Source organism: Pocillopora verrucosa, chromosome 10, assembly GCF_036669915.1.
Source record: "Pocillopora verrucosa isolate sample1 chromosome 10, ASM3666991v2, whole genome shotgun sequence".
Taxonomy (NCBI): domain Eukaryota; kingdom Metazoa; phylum Cnidaria; class Anthozoa; order Scleractinia; family Pocilloporidae; genus Pocillopora; species Pocillopora verrucosa.
In genome coordinates, this window is record NC_089321.1 from 16,144,147 (window position 1) to 16,166,458 (window position 22,312).

General features: G+C 38.4%; 1 protein-coding gene and 2 non-coding genes across 5 annotated transcripts; 1 reads left to right on the forward strand and 2 right to left on the reverse strand.

Moving 5' to 3' along the window:
* Window positions 1-606: 606 nt before the first annotated feature.
* On the forward strand, window positions 607-18,926 carry LOC131785689 (myosin light chain kinase, smooth muscle). Of its 3 annotated transcripts, none has more exons than XM_059102632.2 (12): window positions 607-687; window positions 9,372-9,409; window positions 9,753-9,888; window positions 12,448-12,654; window positions 12,868-13,006; window positions 13,294-13,417; window positions 14,060-14,108; window positions 14,240-14,266; window positions 15,042-15,194; window positions 15,898-15,943; window positions 16,560-16,631; window positions 17,254-18,926. In XM_059102632.2, the coding sequence occupies exons 2-12, from the start codon at window positions 9,382-9,384 to the stop codon at window positions 18,388-18,390; spliced, it is 2,118 nt and encodes a 705-aa protein (XP_058958615.2). In that variant the 5' UTR covers window positions 607-687; window positions 9,372-9,381; the 3' UTR covers window positions 18,391-18,926. The 3 variants fall into 3 exon arrangements, with proteins under 3 accessions (XP_058958615.2, XP_058958607.2, XP_066029861.1); XM_059102624.2 differs by lacking the exon at window positions 607-687 and adding an exon at window positions 4,298-4,465; XM_066173764.1 differs by lacking the exons at window positions 607-687; window positions 9,372-9,409 and having other exon boundaries at window positions 9,615-9,888.
* Window positions 13,157-13,230, reverse strand: Trnan-guu (transfer RNA asparagine (anticodon GUU)). Its single transcript has one exon. It is a non-coding gene; the product is annotated as a tRNA-Asn (tRNA).
* On the reverse strand, window positions 13,925-13,998 carry Trnan-guu (transfer RNA asparagine (anticodon GUU)). Its single transcript has one exon. It is a non-coding gene; the product is annotated as a tRNA-Asn (tRNA).
* Window positions 18,927-22,312: the final 3,386 nt, after the last annotated feature.

Genomic DNA, 22,312 nt, shown 5'->3' on the forward strand with positions numbered 1-22,312 from the left:
TAAGGCCACTTGAATATTGGTGATAAAAACGAAGGACCAGAATTTGGATCCTGGTCGGTTCCTTGGGGGAAATGAGAAATCAGATTCTAAACCTCATCATCTTGCTCCGAAAAAAATATAATTAAAAACAGAGCAAAAGAGAAACTTCAATCAACTTAAGAAAGGGCATATATGGGTCTAAGGTGATTCTACATAGTTTGCTAACTGAGAAAACGATTGTCTGAACAGACACATTGAAAAATAAGGCGAATAAAATTGCCATGTTTTTAAAAGTTTATAGGAGATATGAGAGCTTTTTGTGAACGAAATATCCCATTCTTACTTACAATAACTTTGCAATGAAAATTAAATTAAACTGAGGTACGAAACGCTGGTGTTAAACACTCAAACCAAAGAAAAAAACACTATGTCACTTACAAAAATTCGCAAGCAACTAATTGTTTTGACGATCTCGAGAGAACTACTCAATTCAATTAACAATTTATAGGTGCTGAAGAGTGCTTTGGGATTTAATAATCTTCGCGAGAAGGTAATTAGCATATGAAAGACAAGATCAGTACAATGAACAAAACTTCGTTAATAACAGTGCCATTAGGCGCAAGTAAAAATTATTCTAGAGACCATGTTTTTACAGGGAGAGAAGACGCATATTCGATTGTTTTCAAGAAAACAAATCGAAAATTGAACGTGAGTACATACAGTGTAGTCCTGATGAAATCTGTAATATTTTTGATAGCGTGTAAACGCAGAGGAACATTTTCTTCGTAAAATTAATGAGATATTCAGATCAAAACATCTAGTTGTTTGTGCAGGTAAAACACACGTCCAGTTATCTGTTTATCTGAGATTCGAAGTCGATATAATTTTTTCTACATCCATTTTTCTGGTCCAAGTTCCACGCAAATATACCTTGTTGTCGACACAACCAATATCGATGGTCCCTGTAAAATTACGACCTGGTCCAACAATAACCATTTACGTTTTCCCACTAAAGTTGTTTTTACACTAAAGCGGTCACTCGCTTGTTTTACCCTCGAGCAGGAATTTGTACTCAAAGGGTTTTTTTTAAATTTGAAAGAATGCAGTATTTTGGTAAAAATGTTGTCTTATAGGCCTTTGAACCGTCGCAGATATAGTACAGGTAAAACATTGTTAATCAAATTAGATCCTCTTTTGATTGGTAAAATAACAAAAATTCAGAGCGAAATATTTCGAATGATCTTGATTTCTGTTTTGTGATGTATGTTGTTAGTGAAATTATCATCATGAAGAGCGATTCGTTTTCTCTACGTCTCGGTTTTGAAAAATCTAATTAATATGAAATTACGGCTTGAAAGCAAAACTAGATACTCCAGAAATTTTATCACTTTTCATTTATGTTGAATGACCAATGCTGTGATAATTTCTTCGAAATACAAACGTTTGAACGCGATCCTAGTTCGCGTATGTTGCTTTGCACTATTTGCTACCGACTCAGCTTGCGCTGTTTATTGTTTTCCTGAACCTACAGAAATGGACTCTATTGTTTAGGTAATTTTCTTTAATCCTGGGCCTTTTTTCTTACATCCTAGGGGTCTATTCTCAAACAAAAGTTATGAATGTCAAAAATTAAAATTTCTGCTTTCCCGCTGTTAGTATTGACCAGAGAGTTTTTTTCGTCAAAGCAAGAATAAACTTATTGTAATCGACCTCTGTAAAGAATAAAACAGATAATGCAAATGTTTTGGAATTGATAGAATGATATGATATAACCCAGAGTGAACCATGGGCCTCTCGTGGTCAGTTCAGTTTTCGCTGAAAAATGCAATAAAACATAAATAATTGCTAAGTTACGAATAATGACCAAGGTTAGTCAGCGACGCTTCCGCAAAATAAATCAACCGCGTGAAGAAATTTAGCTTCTAGAACGAATTTAATCAACCACGATTACATATTTGTTTCTTGAAGAAAATTATCTGGAAAAATGTCTATTGGTAAATTTTAACTCCACTAACAGTTTTTAAAAACGCGACAAATCAAAGTAAAAACACTCTACCATTAAATTAGCCTTTCATTTGCTAATTACATAAAAATCATTCGCTGACTGACATAACTGCTTTCCTCAAGAGGAACATTGTTCATTTGACGTTGTAAATCGATTATCTAAAGGATGTTTTGTTCTTCTTAAAATAAACCATTTGTTTCGGCAAGTCTTTGTGAACGGGAAGTAATTCCGATTAATTAAATTGTATACAAAACTGAGGTTTCTACCCCTAGGGCACATTTTTGGAACATCTCGTGTATTTTATAGAAGACCAACTATTATTTAAGATTTTTCGCCTTATCAAAACTGTCAGCAGCGCAGATCTAGAAACCCATTCCAAAAACTTTGAAATGTTTTGGACACTTGTTAATAAATTTCAGTCCTTGTTTTACGAGAAACCCCGGGTCATCGTCAGGAACTTACGGTTATTTCATTAGCCGTAACGATTATTTCTAAGTTTAAATTAGGAAAGAAAACTTCCCCACTTCCCCACTTTATACAAAACATGAGTCGCTGAAGTAACTGAATGAATTGACCTTGAACTAACTAATACAACCAACTTTTGGGGGAGTCGGCTCTAAAACGCTCGCTTAAGCAAGAGGAACTGAGACTCTTGCTCTGGATTTCGTTCTTTATTCAACTAAATTCTCAACAGTTCAACTGTTTGTTTCAACCCAAACAAGAACATCACAAGCAAAACCCAAACAGGAAGTACGTTGTTCCTGTTGTTCATCGCAAAGATACTAAATATTTTTTATCAATCTGATAAAGCTATAGAGGTTGAAAGTTAGGCAGCTGGACATAAATCACTTATCAGGAAACACAACACGGGGGCTAGATCTACCACCCGGATAACTAACTTTAAAGCAGAACTCATAATTTCGAGTTCCGACACAACGTCCTTTCCAATCCTCCCCCGTGGGATTTTGGGAATGGGGGATCATTCGAACATAACCCTATCTTTTCTCAGATTGTTTCGAGCTTTGTTTGCACTATTTACTGAGCGCAACTTCGTCATTCAAGGCTGAACAGCTCAAGGTCTCTCGCCAAGCATGTGAAATTGGTCGGTAGGGGTGAATAACTTAAGATCCTAATTTTTGATATCGATAGCTTTGGAGTAACGCTCGAGACGTGTGAGTTATCGGGTCTAACACGATCAGATATTATGGGACGTAAGAAAACACGCCAAAAGGGTGTTTCGATCGCGATCGGTACCTTCAGCACTTTCTAAAAATATGCCATTTTGGTCTGTTTACAAGTGGTTAAAAAATTGGGCGACGTAGGTTTTTTTTTCGGGCTAGATGACTGCTGGATGACATGACCGTAAATCGTTTCAAACACCTTCATCTGTTCATATTTCGTTGCATTCGTCGATCTCAGATGCTAGTACAACTGTTAACGTTTCTATGTTCCAAACCATAAGTGTGCTTAGATGAGATGAAGGATATGGAAGTAGGCGAAGCGTTTGAAGCGCTAAATTCAGCGTCAATTAAGTTTTCATTTGTTGAGTTGAAAGGGCTGGGTCTCCAAACTCCTTTGAATGGTTTATAGCCACAGGAAGAAGCTAAGAGTGTTGCTACCCCACTCCCCCTGGATGTGATGCCAGTCAATCCAAATTTACCCCCTCCCCGAGCAGTTCATCACGGTTCCTTGACAATTCGCTACTACCCATTTATACTCCTGGCCATGTGTGGAGAGGGGCACTGTGAGTGTAAAGTGTTTTTCCTGAGAACACAAAACAATTATCGTATTTGTTGACTCTTGGTTGATCAATTTATGAGTCCTTATGACATGTTAGTACACGGAACGCAAAGCTATTAAAATTCTAATGAAGGATAAATGCTGTCTTTTTTCTCAAAGACGGGTCGTTAATTAGTCCCGTTTCCATGGTCTTCGTTGAAAATAATATGCGCAGCTAAGTTCAGCAGCTGTTTGGTAAAGCTACACCATTGCTTTGGTTGATAGCTGTAACACCCAGGTGCAAAGAGCATGAAGTCTATTTTTGGCAGCAATAAAGCGCAAATCGTTTGTTGTTAGGCCAAAGAATGTTTGTTTAAACGCCCTTGCACAGGTTTCGTGAGCAAAATCAACCTGGCTGTTTTCAAAACATGTCAGCTTGTCACAAGCACGAAGCAATTCTCTTTCTGTCTTGAGTTTCTTTTGTGTGTGCGTAGTCTCCCTGTTGACACAGCTAATGCATGGCAAAGAAATATACACGCCTGAGATGACGTCAACTGTAATGAACATAAGAAAACCATGCGCACTGCACAAGCGCCTTAATTACGGGGGCCGCAAATTTTGAGGAAGGAAAATCCCTTGGTGAGGCTGAGGAAGCTGATTAACCGCGTGCACGGTCGAAGGAACCTATAGAGATAAATTCAGACTTCTTGTCAAGTGAAGTTTAGGAGAGAGATTTCGTTACACAAGCGTGAATCAGCGAAGGTACGTTACTCGCGCGCGGGATCTGTGTGTGGAACAGAGGGTTTTTTTAGATGTTCGCCAGTGTTTGCATACGTTATGCATTCCTTCGGAACTAAACCGAAATAAGGGCAAAAGGCTCTAGGTAAACTCCATTAAGGCTATTTCCAAAGAACTGTCATGTGTTACGAGTCATAAAAAAACGCCGCTTGTCGGGAAAAATTGCTGTTTCAAGGTCGCTCCAGAAACTCTCACTAAAACAACCATTTTAAAACGTGTTCTTCCCTGTATTCTCGGAAGGGAATGTTTTTATTTGCATACTTCAGCTAGAGTAAACTGTGTTTCTATCGTGGTATTCCGTTGTTTAGTACAAAATCATCGAAGTTTCCGGACAATAAAATCATAATTGCTCGAGAGAAGACAATTCCATTTGCCCCAAAATCATTTACCACGGAACTACTTCGAATTTGAAAGCAAAGTCTTGTGAATAGAGGAAATTATAAATACAAATCTACTCAGAGTTTCTGTTATATATTTATGCATTCTACTTATCGGTTTTCCAGCCCCAAGTATTCTCTTTTCCAGTACTAGTCAGCTAATACAGAAATTCAATTACTTTACATAATGCGCTTATAATTACATTTGTTAAAGTTTTGTAAGAGGCCAGTTAAATTCACACAATAAGTATTTATCGCGCTGTTGTAGCTTACTTATTTTGCATAACTGCACTTCGCTCGTTGACATCAATGTTTATCGCGATGCCTTGCAAATCGCAAATGATAAAATTGAATCAAGATTTGGCGCTCGAAGATAACTTTTTCAAGCGAGACATTGTGTTGAATGATAAGAAGTTCATTGCGCCAAAGCGATGAAGGTAAAGTTGCCTTTAATTCAGCAAACTTTTTCAAAACTTCTTTCAATTAATAGTGCAACTTTACAAACTAATTACTTTTGTTTATGTAATAACGATTCGTTCGGGCCATAAAACTCTCATAAAGTCAGTTTTAAGGTGATGTCATGCCGGGATAATGTCATCCTGACTTTGTGGTTGGTAAATAACCTCGTTATTTTATCTTATGATAATATTCATTAATGGGATCATGAAAGAATTCTGTAAACGTTTCTATTTGGGTTCAGAATTAGTCAATGACAGAGGAGGAAAATTTGAGAATGGAACAGATACCTTTGAAATCTATCATTTTCTTTGTTCTTGCGCTTCGTTTTGATGAAACAGAAAAATTCCTCCTTTTCTTCGTCACAGATAAGCTAATCTTTCACAGAACATTTGCGATAAATAATACGCTCTACTGAGACTTCAATTAATATAAAATTAAGGTTTAACCGCAATTGGCAAACTTCACTAACGGTTTTTCCTGCTATGACATAAGTACTTATTTCTGTTCTTCTTCACCCCTTTGTCTGTTATTCAGCTAATATGTTTATCAGTGACAAGAGGAATCAGTAAAAAAACACTTCTTGCAAGTTACATGCTTTTGCTTCTCGCCTAAAAGGCACCGAAAATTCCTACCATCATTTGATTACCACCTCGTACCATCAAAGTTTTAAAAAAATAATAATACCGTTTTACAATGATTTACGATTCTGTAAATGTTTATTACAACTTTAAAAGCGTACATAATGATTTACTAAATGCCTTTGACAAGAATTCATTCATGGAGAGACCATGCAGTAAAGCGTTATCAAGGAGTTTATGAAACGATGATTGCGGCGCCGTGGAAAACGTCGGTTTAGAAAATGAACTTATATTTTACCTACGAATCTCGCGATACTCTTAAGTCATTTAGTTTGTTTTTCACTGTTCAAAATATCTCGAAACTGAACATGAAACTCAGCGTTAAATTAGAAATAGAAATTTAAAAAACTAGCCGTCGTCGTTCACGTTCTCCAGACAACGCAAAGTTTGGTCATTGCACGTTGTTGTTTTGCAGAAAGCGCAAAGAAATTTACAAAGATTTATAACACACGTGCACAGCCCTTGTTCTGCTCATTAAGCTCTTTGTTTATTGCCGTTGCCGTTGCCGTTGCCGTTGCCGTTGCCGTTGCCGTCGTGGTTTTCCTAAACTATCTATTGACTATAACGTGTCTACATGTTTGCTGCCGAAAAGCACAACACCTGATTTCCGCTAAGAGACCCAAACTATTTCCACTGACTTACAGGCCACCCATGTTGCAGTTATCATTTAAGTACTACGAGTTTAATGGCAATTTTAGTGAAAGATTAAGGCTCTGATTTGCAAATTTGGGCTCTAAGATCACCTAAAGTCTTTTCTGCACTCCCTAATATAGCTAAATATGATTTTATAACACATTTCTGATTATTTATTACTGTTTCAACCTGAGAGTTTCAGAAAATGCTGTTTTGAGTCAAAACATCTTGCTTTTTTCATCAGGATTTGAAGAGGATTATCTCAATGATTGTTGTTTTCTTTCGTTAAAGAACGAACAAGCAAAATTAACATGAGCTGTTCACTTTTGACAAAATGAAAATTCAGGTGTTAGCTCTTTTGTATCAATCTCCGAAGTCCTCTCGAAAATCTTTTTTATTTTCTTTGGGAGATCAAAATCCAAATGGAAGATTTATTGCCCTGGAAAAAAAATATGCAAACTTGATCGAAACGTTTCCAACACCCACCGTAATCATCTACATATGTCAAGTATTGCCGGGAAATTTCCGCTGAAGGTGAAAAATGAGAAAAGAAATGTTGCAAGGCAGTCCACTGAAACAAACAGCTGAAGCGATATTTGTATTCTCTGCGTCAATTATAGAAAGTTCTCTTAATTTCTTAACCTTCAAGGTGATTAGGATCTCCATCTGCCATTCCGTCTATTCTATGATCCGCCACAGTCGTAAGAGGCACGATTTCAGCCTCGGGATATTTGAGACAGAGCACCAGTCACTATTTTTGTCCATAGCGCGTGAATAACGTCAATGGTTTACGGCACATTAGTTGCTTATCACTTAAAGCCTTATCAACTTTCTAATGACATTAAAAGGGCATGTCTAGGTCTTTGATAAATGGATTTTTTTCAAAACATTTTAACGGAATTAATCCATTTTTATCCGTTCAAATTGCTAAAAATGTATCATTTGTCTCAAACTGGCTTGTTAAGCACCTTGAGAAAAAATTTAAGAGATATTCAAAGTAGCCTATTATTTAAGTAAACTGATCATTATAAAATGAAGGGTTTAGACTCTTAGGAAAAAGTGCTCTTTGCTGCAGTGCACACGGACGTCTAGTACAAGAATCTGTTCGTTAGAGTTGCGGCATAAAATGGTGTAAAGTTGGAACTGAATTGTGTTCTGTAGTCCCTTACATTTAAAAAGTTCTCTTGAAAAAGATCTGGGAAGTTTTCGTGGTCTGTCCAATTTGCTGTATTGTGGGAACGCACCTTTTAATAAAGTGAGTAATAATTTGAGTTGGTTCGCGTAACGAGGGGCACAGAGAGCCAGGATTAAAGTCTTTATAGAATGAACGAGAAGCAATGTTGAATACCCATTTATACGTCACACAAGCGGAAGGCTGACGCTCTCGCCACTGCGACATTCCTGTTCCCCATTACTGTGATCACGGATGGTCACGGAACCCTTAATAGGATCTACGTTTTTGTGGAACAAATCGAGTTCTATCAAAATGTCATATGATCTAGGCAAACATACTGTATTAGACGGCCTTGCATGGTTTGGATTGTCATCATAATGAGGAAAAGGGTGAAGGATTCAGTCGCGATTTGAATTACCAATAAAATATTGAGCTATACGCAGTTTGGGCCAACTACAACCGCTATCGCAGATCTTGAAAGTGACATTTGTATTCTTAAGGGTTCAGATTGTTCGTATATCTGCTTAGATAACTAATGTATTCCACGTAATTATGATTTTGTTATCTGTCGGGCTAACGAGATGTTTTAGTTCTTGTTTGTGTGCCTGTTAGTGCCGTAAAAATTCGAGACATTTTACATGTTCGAATGCCTCACGACCGGGTGTGTTCTTGCTCAGAGGCTTTGGCGGCGCAACATTTAGCATTTTTCGAGATTATAGTTCTTAAAATTGACGCAATGAATTTATCGTCTATTTTTATCGTTGAATTGTACGGCTTAGTAAAAGCCTATCGCGAAGACCCTTTATATCAAGAGTCCTAATCGATTCTGTCAGCTCTATTGAGAAATGGCATCTCGCTGATTAATATTTGAAACGAAGGTAACCAAACGAACTTAGCTTTTCTTTTCTAGTTTCGAAACAAAATAAGAAACAAAACTGTCGACCTGTTGACAAAAGATATCGTGATTAGATTAGCCCCTTCTTTTGTGGTTCATAGGTGTATTGCACTTGAAATTCCACTCATTTTACAGACCGCATACTTTCGGACACTCGAATCTTCGCACGCGATCTGCATTTTCAATTAAGTGTATTTTTGTAAAAGTTCATGAAGTTAAGCAGCGTAAAAGAGGGCGGGTCAAGACAGTGGAGTTGTTCTGATCTTGTTATTGGCGTGAGATATGCTTTCGTGGAGTATTATAAGTATAATATATTTTCATTCAGTTGAAATAGGCGACTTGATGTTGTTATCGTAGGTTTAAAAGTACTCTGGTTCATCATGACAAAGACTGCTTCCCTGATGTAGTGCGTAGTAGTGTAATAAATGCGTAGGGAGAGGTCACTTACCGTTCATTCTAGTTTTTGGATCTGATTCATTAGGAAGTTGAAACGTGAGTAAAAACATGGGTGAACAGGTTTGGCCATAAACTGTGTCGAGTGATGAAAAACGGGCACTGATTTGAAAGATTATATAAGCCCAAATAATGAGAAATTAGACGGATGGTTTATCAAGAAATCAATTGGAGTTCATTGTGAACTAATTGCCCTAAGACTTTACTAATTTTCGCTTTTCATTTCTTTTTTGTGACATAGCGTGTACAAGATGGAGAGGAAACGAAAAAACAGAACAGGTATAAATAACAATTAAGCACATGTACTTCTCATCTTTGTGATTACTACGGCAAAATATGCTTATCAAGATAAGGTCTGATGTTTCACGATAATCCCTGACTGGGGTACAAGGGTCGAATCGTGGCTGGCACACGAAATGCTTCCGGTGAAATAAATTCCTCTTAATTACAAGTTAGACTTACATTTCAGTTCTTGTGCGAAAGATACTGAATGGAAATATGGCGTTGAAATCTCCGGGAGTGACCACCCTTGGTTCTGAAAGCAATACCTTTCGTAAAGAGTATGTCTTTACTTGCCATACCTCAAGCGTTTCTAAGCCTTTTTATCGCATTTCATGTACAGTTGCAGATATGAATGCCATAAACATGAAAACAGCAGAAGAAAAACCCAAACAGGAAGACGAAGAGGACGAGGAAGAGGAATTCGTCAAATATGGTGCAGTGGATGAGTTTTACGATTTGGAGAAAGAAATCGGCAAGTAAGTGCGCGCCATTTGGTTTTAATTGTAACATGACGAAACGATGAATCTCTGCCGAAGGCTTCTTACTGTAATTTGATGGTATTAAACAATTACTCTGCGATGGCTTGCAAGCCGTGGTATCGAAAAATGATTCTTGATTGAAAAAGGAAGATATTAGCCCTCTTCGAGTTTCGCGTTTCATGAGGCAGAAATGAGTATTCCCCTGTCCCGGGGAAAAATTCGCCTTTGCGCGGGATGTTTATAGCGTCATGGCAGTACATCAGTTAGTTTACCGTCCCTAATAAGTAATGACTTCCCGGTTTTTATATTGGCGGCTTTATGTCCAATGACGAAAAAAATTCTCTATGAGCCGATATGTTGGAGATATGTCACAATCAGTCAAAAGATTTTTCTAGGAATCTGTCTCGAATTTTGTATCGACGACGAGGAGTTGATGTTACCCACAGTAATCTGTTGCGCGAGTGATAAGGGATAAATGAAAAGATGTCCCAATTTCGCGTGCACAGTATTCGCTTCCCATAATTCACGCGGCGCCGGTTTTTATTTTGGCGATGTCTGTTAGCTCGTGTAACGGATGTTGCTGAGAGGGAGAAGAAGAAAGAGAAAGACGCCGGTTGTGCGTAGAGGGAGCGCTGCACTGAAATCAGGACGGAACCATTTGCAACAAAAAATCAGGGGGTTTTCAATAAAAGCCGCAGTTACCGGCAGTGTATCGTCGCCGACAAGACCTCAGACCGCCTTATGTTTAGCTTATGGGCAGGCTCTCACAATTGGGTTTCGTCATGCGGCCCTTTTCCAATTAAACCATCAATTAAGCCACCGATTAAACCATCGGCATTCGCTTATGGAAAAGGGGTTTTTGAAACCCCCGAAAACATCCTATTTTTTGAAGGAGCGGTCGTTGACAGGAGACTGAATTCCCCGAAAATAGCTCGTTAGGAGGGGATTTTTCTCGCTGCGGGATTAACTTTGATGTGACTTAGGAATGCGTTTTTAGAACTAAGAAAATTTCTTCTTCAGCGTTATACGAACTCACTTGACAATATTTGTTAGAAGACCAGTGTTATAGTGAAACCCAAGGCTTGAAAGTACGGTTTCGCTTTTAAGGAAGCCTCAGCTAAACTTCGTGCAAATAACCGACCCTGGATGGTTGCTAATAGCTTTCAAGATACCGAAATACTAAAAAAGCTTAAGAAGGAAATATCACCCTTAGAAACCTAACGGATTTCTAATCCACTGTTGTTTAAATAAGATAAAATATCCAACTCAGGGATAAGTAAACTGTTTTGCTGATCGAAGGCTTACCAAAAATGCGTAAATTTTAGTAAAGTTTATTAACCTCTTACCATTTCAAATACGTATCCTCTGTATTGAATTCAGAAGAGGGTTTGCCAATCTTGCGTCTGGCAATGGTCCCAGTTTATTCCAGCAGGATTTAATAAAATATAAGATTCCATGTTGCGGTGCGTTTGTTCTGTAATAGACCACAGATGACGTCAATATGTGGTAGGAGCAAAATAGTGGCCCACGAGGTGCAGCCGAGTGTGTCTCTGATGCGTTAGCCACATTTTGACGGCCTCTATGATCTATTACTGTTCAGATCCACGGCAACATGGAATCTATTCGTTTTAAATGACAAAAACAAAACAAAATGTTGCTACTGGTGAAGTCATCTATACGTCTGTCCTCCAATAGATCATAAGAAAGAACCAATCAAAATGCAGGTCTAATTTAGCTTATCATATAATCAGTTATAGATCTGAGCTGATGCCTAATTATGATAGGAAAATAAAAAGTAGCGCAGAAGCCGCAGGCGACTCTGATGATCTTACTTTCCTTAGATGAGCTCGACTCGAACATTTTTCCCTGGTATGTTCAGCTGCGCGAGACACTTTTCTTGAAGAACTCCTGTACGATTTTTTTTCAATCAAGATTTTTGTGGCCTTTATGAGATCATCTCGTAAACTCCTTTTATAACTGCTGGTCGGAAAGCAAGAAGATAACAATATTTCTTTGACGTCAGCCGTTCGTATGTATTAAATCAGATAGATTATAGGCCACGGCCAATCATTGAATGCACAGAATTTAGTTTCTTTCAGTGGTTATGCTAAACCTGAGAGTGAAAACTAATCAATTTTTAAGGTCGGTACATAGTAGCCTACGTCTAGCCACTCGTACCAGACTCCTAGAAATCTCTCCTCTTCGGCGAAGTCCATCGCGGGCGGTTAAAAATATTAGTGAAAAAGAAAATTAATGTCAGTGCTCTGCAGGGAACTCTGGGAGTGAGGCGGACGAAAAATAGAATCAACAGACTAAGCCAGAGGGTTTGACTTTTGCCTCGCACTTTTAAAGCAAAACATGATTTGTTCAAGGCCAGAAAACCTGTCAACAGAATGTCAATACTCGAGTTCAATTACCGTTCCGCGTGGCGCGTTAATATCATTTTTTTTTTTCACTGTTTATTTTTGGACTCGTATAACGGACTTCGCCGAAAAGCAAGGCGCGGTTTACATTCCTACTCACGACCTATAATGTTTTTCTTTTTTTCCTTTTTAGAGGTGCCTATGGAACAGTGAAGAGGTGTACTCATAAGACCAAAAGAAACAATTATGCGGCTAAAATAATCAAGACAGCGAATAGCACCGTCAGGAAGACCGTGTTGCGAGAGATTGAAGTGATGCGAGCCCTTGGAACACATAACAAACTTGTTGAACTTGTAGATGCTTACCAGACTCCATTTGAAATCGTGATGGTCCTTGAGCTGTGAGTTTAGATTTAAATCCTTCTTGTAATACTCTCTAAAACGCTTGGTCAGCTTCTCTATGCAAATAGAAAGCCTCGAGACTACAATTTACCCGATGCATTTCTGCAGATTTTTCTAAGACTTAGCCGCCGAGTCATTTCTCGGTAGGGCTTGTAGGAAATTTGTAGGAAGTCTTTGACGACTTTATCTTCATCTTTGTGAATTTGTTGTAGCGTGGAAGGAGGTGAATTGTTTGAGCGAATCGTTGTTGAAGAGTATCTGATGGAGGAAGATGCCGTGGACTATGTCAAGCAAATCCTTGAAGCTTTACAGTTCATGCATGAAAGGCATGTTGTTCATCTGGATCTAAAGGTGATGAGCTGGACCTTATTGTTCTTTTCAATCCATCGAAAACTCATAAGAATTTTCTCTATTGCTTAGGGTTGGGGTCATATATACAAAAAGGATGTCTACAGGAATTAATCATTTATCGTGACATTTTCCTGCATGGAGAAGAAGAAACGTCCCCGGGTGGGTTTGAACCACCAACCTTTCGGTTAACAGCCGAACGCGCTGACCGATTGCGCCACGGAGACTGCTTCATGGCAAAATGTTTGCCATTCTAATTATGTTTACTATCGTTCCTTCCCTTTTATTAGCCAGAGAATATTCTGTGTGTGAGTATGCATTCAAATGACATCAAGCTGGTTGACTTCGGACTCGCCAGGAGTCTAGATTCCGAAGAAGAAGTTAAATCTTCCTTTGGTACTCCGGACTTTGTAGGTAAGATTCGTTTTGAAAAAAACTCCCAATAAAATCAGCTCGTGAAATCCTTGCCGATGATTTCTCTGTAAAACCATTCAGTAAAAAATTAAATATACGCAGCGAATGTCTATGCACTTGCTATGCACTTGCTATGCACTTCCCTTTAACTTGCAGGAACAAAGTAATTTCCCAACTTTCTGCAGGGCCTTATTACTATATTACTAAACAAATTAATGAGAGTTTAGGAACAATAATTATTGAAAATAAGTTATTACGATTTCATATTGCAAAAAAGAAGAGTTAAGACTTTCGGCTGGCTATACGAACAAAGTTCGGCCGTTGTTTAGCAAAGTCCATAGACATACTCCTTTTACAAAACCTTTAACTGAAAAAAAATACAATTAGTTACCTTCAAAAACCTACTTGTAAAGAAAAAACTACGAACCAAAGTAGACCTTTGTTTAAACAGCGGGTATCCATCTCTCATCAGATCACAAGAAAAGTGAATCACAAAAGCTGCAAATTCGTCCCCGGGTGGGCTTGAACCACCAACCTTTCGGTTAACAGCCGAACGCGCTAACCGATTGCGCCACGGAGACGGAATTAGAAATAACTTATTTCAAAAGTTCGAAAAGATTTTCTGTTTGTTTTTCTTCCTAGCTCCAGAAGTAATACGGATGAAGCCAGTGTCAACTGCTAGTGATTTGTGGTGAGATTTTCCGTTGCTTAGACCTTTTGAAATTCGAAAAAATGGTAGATAATTTGTTGCTCTTTGCTAATGTATTAATATTTCCTATCCGTGAAACTCGGATTTTTTATTTATTTTCATTGTTTTTTCAGGAGTCTGGGTGTTGTGACTTATGTCCTGTAAGTATACAACAGCGCGAACCTCATTCTTTTAAACTAATTCCCAGAAGTATTTTATATGTAAATTCTCCCTAAAATATCAACACCTTATCCAGCACACAGGGGATGAGAATAGACAAGATTCGCGCACTCAGATTGGCCGAGAATTACGTCATGTCTCGTTTAAGTACAAATCTGCTTTCATTCTAGCACAAATGCTGCAATATGATTGACTTTTTACCCGCTATCTAATCCGTGATAGATATTTAGTAGAGTTGTTAGAATAATTGTGGGAGATTTTGAAAAAAATGACTCTAAAAGATGAACCTGTCTGGTTGATAAGTTTTTAAAGACCAGTAAATACTTAAACAATTAGATCATTATCTTTCAAGCTTCTCTCTCGTCGAATGTCACGCGATTCGCAGTTCAGTGTCAGAGTAATCCTGAATTGCATTGGTTTTGCTTTGCTACGATCTTTGATTGGTCCAGAGCAAATCAGACATAAAATCAAAACCAATCGCGACTTGATCACTCGCGTTTTTCCACTCAGTCATTTGTTCTTGCTTTCCACTTTGAGTTCTCATTGACTCCTTGAGATGTTTTCCTTTCCTTTGATTGGCCATCATGATTACTGTGGTTTCTCTCACCTAATTTTCAAGATAGTGCCAATCAATTAGAGGGGAAGATTGTGCATTGTATTCAGGTGGATGATGATAACGAAAGATCGCCATCACATGGCCAGGGACAACATACTTTTGAACAAACTCTGATGTCATTCTTTGGCTTTTTCCTTCAGATTAAGTGGATTGATGCCATTTTCTGGAGACGACGACCATCAGACTCTTGTGAAAGTAGCTAAGGCTGATTGGGATTTTGATGACGAATGTTTTGATGATTTGTCCCACGATGCAATGGAATTTATTGAGGGTCTCCTTGTTAAGGAACCAAGGTAATCATTAACTTCATCCTCAGTTGTTTATTTTGTGTTTGACTCGGCGAGCGGGTAAGCTCAAGCGAAGGCTTTGTTGTTATCAGTACACCTGTTGATGGGTGCTTGGTTTGATCACGCAAAATCGTTGTGTTTGGGTAACATGAATTATAACAGACCTGCAGTTGGTTAGAACAGTAGGGGCAAATATAGCAATTGCGTGTCTTTAAGCTACGCAAAGAAATAAACTAAAGCCTTTCTTCGTCAATTTACTTTCCAAGAGAGCGAAATTTTTTTATTTACTCTTTTTGAGATCCTTGTTTATAACCAAGCTTTTTGTGTACATGAAAAAAGGACGTAGCCAATATAAAGCAATACGTGTTTATCGTAACAATATTTAGTACTGTTACATCTCTATTTCCGTGCGATTGTCATAGTTTGATCACACTCAATGTTGGCATTGCATTTTATTGTCCCCGTAATGACTGCTAAATGTGAGAAACAATCTTGCCCCTAAACCTTTGACAGCCGGGATAGTACGAACAAACCCAGTGTTATAAAATTCACCATTTTTTCATCACGAGGCAAAGTTTTGAGAACATGAGCTCAAGACTCAGACGTAGTAAGGCGAGGAAAGTTATCCAGCGAATTTTCACCCAATAAATAGTTTATTTACAGACATCAATTTTTTTCATGTTATGTGAAATCTTGAAATCATTTCCAGCGAGAGGTTAACAATAGAAGAATGTTTCCAGCACCCGTGGATAAAGGTACGAGTAACCAAGAGAGAACCTGTCCTTACTATATCGATACGATACAAAACAGACAAGTGATGAGAATATAAAAAGACAAAGAGATTATTACTTAATCCAATACCAAATTCTCTGAGCTAACATGATAAGAATTTTATGGCAGAAATCAAGGAGAATTAGTAAAGATATATTGGGAGTGAAAGGATTTAAAAAGAAGGCGAGAAAGTTTCCATTTTCGTTTGGATATGGACGAGGTCACATAGCGAGACAAGAATTTCTCACCATAGCATATCACAAGTGTTCAAATAAATTTTAAATTGAGTATCAAAGTCATCTAAGATTGCATCAGTTTTACTTAGCTGTGCTCTACGATTGGCGAAAAAAATTATCACGATCCTTTCGACCAATCAGATTCAAAACTGGCCGCAAGCGCGACTTGGTTATCCTCTCCTTCCCAGCGCCAAAGGCAGCTCGAGTTCTCATTGGCTCTTCGTGGAGTAAACCTGTGTTCTGATTGGCTGTTGTGATTACTTTGATCTTGGTCTTGCGACACTCAATCGAAAATCACTCTATCTATGTTAAGCTTCGGAATCATCAACAATTCTTATTCTTTCATATTTTCACGTTATTTCAGGATACCCATGACACAGGAACAAAGATAAACACACAAAACCACAAGGCGTTTATGGCGAAGAGAAGATGGAAGGTAGGTTTAATGTCTAAAATTTCAATTCGAGCGGGTCCTATTTCATGGCTATTCTCACTATATTCTTAATTGAGTAACAGATGAGTGTCGATGACATCAAGTACCTTATCACTTAGTTCTGTCAGATTTTGTGGATTTTAGACGTCAAACACTTGCTTGCTTGTTGGCATGACAACGTTTGGTTTTCCAACAGAAGATTTAATTCTAAGGTTTTTTATAAAGTGGTAGTTTCTTAATTTCTTTTTTCCCAAACTGAAGAAGCAAGGTTATAAAAACAAATTTCAATCGAGAAATTACAATCTAGTTTGACAGGCTCTTGGTTCATAAAGAAGATCGAAAAAAAAAAGCCTGCGAAGAACAGCAGGAGTCTGGTGAATAACGTTCTTTCTCTTGACCTCTGCAGTTCTTTGTATGCTCGTTCAAATCGGCGTTTGTCACGCAAAACGTGGTGTAGTTAAATAATCAAATATTTGCCCCTGAAGGAAATGTTTTTAAATTTTAAGAGAGTCGACTGTACAGTCAAACACTCTCTTTCAAGTTGGTGTTGGACGGAAATGTTTAGCCAGGGCTTAAGGAAGAATTTGTAATTTTGATGAACTTATTTCTAAAACTCTATTTTCAGAAATCCGTAAATGCGCTTTTGGCTGTTCGTCGCATGTCTTTGTCTCCCTTATTCGGCTCCAAAAGAAGACGCTCCATGGATCCCAGCATATTATCTGCGGCTTCTGAGAGCGAGGAAGACCAGCATAATGAAGCGGACAGAAAAGTTTCCGCGCCAATTGATCCGTCAGGACTAACTCTCCCAAACCGTCGCGTTGGGGAGACGCGCAACTCTTGTTTTAATCTGGATATGGCAACCATAAAAGCCTTGCAGGAAAAAGCTGTCAAGGCCACTGGAAAGGCATCGCAGTCGGACGAAAATGACAATGAGGACGGTGAAAGTGGTACTGTTGAAAGCATAGAAAGCTTAGAATTGAGTGCGACTTGTTCAGAAGAACAGGAGAATGAAGGAAACACAGTAGAAAGAGACAATAGTGTTAATGAGGAGATTTCAACTTTGCCAAGACGTAGAGCACACACTTTTTGTGGAGCCACCTTCAAGGCGAAGCCTGCAGCTGCTTCTCGCGAGAGGAAAATTTCGCAGATATCAATTAACGTAGGGAATTCGTCTAAAAATGACTTCAAGCCGGTTTCTTTTACTTTCAATACAGAGGACATGAAAAGGAATGAAAGGGTTATTTTGGAATCCGCTGCTATTTTAAACGCGCGGCCGAAAGTACAGGCGTTCCAACAAGATTCCACCACGAATGATGGAAGTGTAAAAGCCGGGAATTCGATGGACGTGTCAGTTTTAACCACGCCTGGAGGTCAATTTGACAAAAGTAGTCTAAAACCACAAACAATAACTTTAGAAATGGATAATTCAATTCTAACCGAAGGGCTTACGGAACCGCCCGACAACAAAGCTGACGAACTACCGATGATTTGCGTCAACGACGAACTTTACGTATCCGATCCTCCTCCAATTAAATTGGCTTTGAATAACAATATCGAAAAAAAGGACCAAGAAAGACGGGCCTCGACGCCTCCTCCTTCCCTTAAAACCAATTCTGTCGTAAATATTGCAAATGTAGATAAAATTGCTGATAGCGTCCAGGCCATCACGGTCCAGCTTGGAAATTTGAATGGGTTGCAATTGAACTCTAAAGAGGTCACGTGTAGTGTACGACGAGCGTCGACTGGGTCAGCTCCTTGCTAATGGAGCAAATACACAATGTGAATTAATTAACGGTAGTCATAACTATTACAAAATTAATGACAAACTTGTACAAATTATAATGACTTTCCCTATACATTCAAGCTTCGTCCATAAGACGACGAATAACTGTAAAAACGCAACTTCTTTTCCATAGTAAAACCCTGCTGGTGGGGAAGGGGGGGAACGTATCCTTGGGGGGACTAGCCCTACTGTCTCGATAATCCGCATAAACTGTCTTATCGGAAATGGATTCCTGCAAAGATGTTTGCTTTGTTTTTCCTTTTTTATGGCGATATTTAAACCTCACTATGCATGTCTGTTTCTGCCGCCAGGGATCATTGTAGTATGGAAGGACTATATATAATCTGTTTTCCTGAGTGGACGGACTCCATTTCAATTACTCTCCGGCGCTTGTATTTAAGAGAAAATTAACCAAAGGCGGAAAAATTCAAACCGAGACAAACACAAGTCTTGAAAAAGAAAATCCATCAGGGTAAACTGACTTTCTAGAAAAGTGAGTATAATAAAGTAGAAGAACGAGAAAATGTTTTAGCCGGTTTTTCACTTAAACATCGCAGCTTCAGTTCGTTGTACTTTGTGGGTGAAACTCTTTGCAACCTTGTATCAGCGTGCATTTTCTCCATACTGTCCCCTTCACATTCCTAAGGTGCCAACAAAGTGAATTTGTTTAACAATCAAGAACTTCTAAAGAAGAAGAAGAAGTTGGTGATCATTTCCTTTTATTCTCTGGACTTGTATATTTGAATCATGGGTGAATTGTTAGGAGAAATTAAATGCTAGTCACTGTTACGGATCAAAGGGTTAAGGCATTGACGAAAAGCGAGCTGACGAGAGGTTTCCAAGGAATTAGTATCGTGTCAGACCACTTGCCGACCTTACGTCGACTAGCGTTGCACAAGGCCTCAAACTTTATCGCTGGCGAAGGCATGCTCTTACTGAAGCGCTTATATAATGAAGGCCAATTCGCAGGCTGATCAAATGCCCAAAAGATGACTTCAAACGGCAGCCCCGACGGCATTTGAAAGCCATTTATAGACCCTTCTTAAAAGAAGCGACTCAAATATCACTTTTTTCACAAGTAAAATAATCTTCATATAACAACACTAGAATTTAGCAAATGATTCGAAATATCGGAGAAACGACAATCGTACAGTTGACAACCAATGCAACAAGTTTCATGGTTAAGTGCCTAACAGAACTTTTTTTTATAAAATAGTTTTAAATAAAATCTTCTTCCTCCTCCATTTTGCATGGAAAAGGCTTTCTCTGAACCCGACTATACTCGTACAGGAGTAGTACACTTCAGGAACCAAAATTCTAGTACAACTACTACTACTACTTTGGAAAGTGCATTTAACAACTCTTCACCGAAGTGAAGGTGCCTGGTGGATGAAGCGGCGAGCTATAATCCTTCATAATATACCGTCACAATCCGTCAAACATTTTTGCTGGCACACGATTGGTCTAAACGCATCACGTGATTGAATATGCACCAACTAAAAGTGGGGAATATTCACAGATATACCCCAAGTGACATTTCCCAATTTTCAAACCTTGTGTCTGCTACGATAAATGCGTTCGTTTAAAATTTAATTCAATTTGGGAGAGCGTTTAGCTATTGTTTAGATATTGGATTTGAATGGACATGCGGAAATGTGATAAACCCATGTAGGAAACAGTTAGCTTGTAAAAATTATTTCCCTACGTTGCGAAAACATTTTTAACATAATAAACACAATAGCCTCTATTTGAAGAGAAAGTAATCTGTTCTTATATTTGTCCTTGGACATTATCTGTTCTTCGAAGCAAATAGTTTTCCTCGAACTTGGCGGAACACTGTTTGCATCTCGAAAAAGATGTCTCTAGGACAAATATCCGTGCATATTTTCGCGCCAAATGGAGGCCATTGTTTATCTAGCCACCGACAAAGATTTAGCTCTGAAAAGAAAAATAATGAGAGACCAAATATCTGGGTGTTCAAACTTTGGATATATAACATACATCTTTAAATATGTGGTGATCCACCTCGTTTCAATCAATAAGGTCGTTTCACCTGGCAATCCTTGAAAAGCAATCGTCAATCGTGACGAAAAACGTCACGCATGTACAACACCTTAGTAACACCTTGCACCTCCTTTCTGCTTGCTTCACACTTTACGTAAAGGTCGAAAATGTGCGTTTCTACAAGCAAGTTTATTTCCCTGACTTTTAAAAACTCAGGAATGAACTCTGATGTTGTCAGACGAAACGCAGGTGAGATTAACACAAGTTTTTGCTGTATTACTTCGTCAGAGCTACTTGCTAATTAATCACTTATAATATCAATAAAAGGTATCATATCATGACATTAACGCGTGTCCTGTCCGACGACGACGCACTTCCTCCAGAGCGTGATAATGGGGACCAAAGCTCATTGTAAAGGCACGTCCGTTTAGTTTTCCCTTTACACCCTGACATCAATTTCAGATTCTCCATACTCTTTACTATACATTTCCTCTAGAAATGACAAGGAGAATGCGTTTAACCATCAAAGCTTCTGAGGTTGAAGATCATCTACTTTATTCGCATGATTGTTATGAATCATTCAGAACTGTTACTATAAAGAGAATTGAAATACATGCAGGTCATTTTTTAGGTTTAAAGGATTGAAAGAAAGTTTCCATCGTTGAAGTATAAAATTCCTTATGTAACCTTGGTTTCTTTGTTATCATAATCTCCCTTAGCTTACTGGTTGGTGCTTTAGGTTACTTTGTATTCAAAAAGCGAGCTGAGTTTCGCAGAATTTCTCACTTGTGTTACTGAGAATTCCGCGCACGCTGGTTCAGTAATCTTGGATTGAATACTTTCACTTGATTCAGGCTTTATTGGCGCTAATTCAGTATCACACGTTCCGTTCTGCGACATACCTACTATATTACAATCGAATCCTAGGGTTAGCTAAGGAAATCCACACCCAGATACGTAATTCCGCGTGGGATTCAAGATTTACTCACGTTCTACAACGATTCGTGGGCACTAATTTCCTATTAAACATGGCTTTACTTGCACAATCATGCTGCTAAGTTCCTACGCGCTTAAACGCCCGGCAAATACCTAATTTCATACAGCACTGTTCACAGAACTAATTTGATTATCCTATTATCCTGTTACGTGCTACATTTAATTGCAATGTTAACTCTGTTCTTTAACGGTAACGAAATTAAAACTCACTTAATACACAATCAAATTTATAATAAATCCAGGAAATACATTTTTGCGTGGAAATATTTCACAATAGCATAAGGGAAAAATTGAATTCACTTCTGCCCTGGAACAGACGCTTCGGACTTTCCCATTGCATATTTTCATTTAACCTCCAACGAAAGTATCGATTTTTCTGCTGTTTTCTTTGAAAGGAAGTTCAATCAGTTTACTTAAGCCCGGTGAAGATAAAATCAAAGACAGATACGCTTTGACAGGCACGTTTTAAGTTACTGCATTACGGGCGACGAGCCGGAAAAGAAAAAAAAAGTCCCAAATGTGAGTAGTCAGCGGTGAAACAACTTTAAGAGACAGATCGTGCAGTAGTTGAGGAAAACAGTCGTGTTATAAAGCCGAACTGTCATCAAGTTATACTCCGCTAATTAAAAAGTTAAGCAATTTTCCAAGAGCTCTGACTTTAACAATATTTTTACTGCGAAATTAACCAACAGAGACATCGGGAAAGGCATCAGTGACGCCGGGAAAGGCTTCAAAAGGAATGACATTTGCGTTTTGTAACTTGTTGTGTGACGGAAAAAAAAGTATGTTGACTTCCGGTTGTGCAAGGCGTTAATCACAGTTGGCTTACTTTTCACTTAAATTTTGCAATCTCGACTGTCTTTTCTGGAAAAATGAAAAGCTAAGTAACTCTAAAAAGACG

Excerpts from the sequence above, each read along its gene's own strand:
- LOC131785689 (XM_066173764.1), top strand. The coding sequence starts at position 9,629 with ATGGCGTTGAAATCTCCGGGAGTGACCACCCTTGGTTCTGAAAGCAAT. Across the intron at positions 12,655-12,867 it reads ATCGTGATGGTCCTTGAGCT|CGTGGAAGGAGGTGAATTGT; the intron begins GTGAGTTTAGAT and ends AATTTGTTGTAG. Across the intron at positions 16,632-17,253 it reads TGGCGAAGAGAAGATGGAAG|AAATCCGTAAATGCGCTTTT; the intron begins GTAGGTTTAATG and ends CTCTATTTTCAG.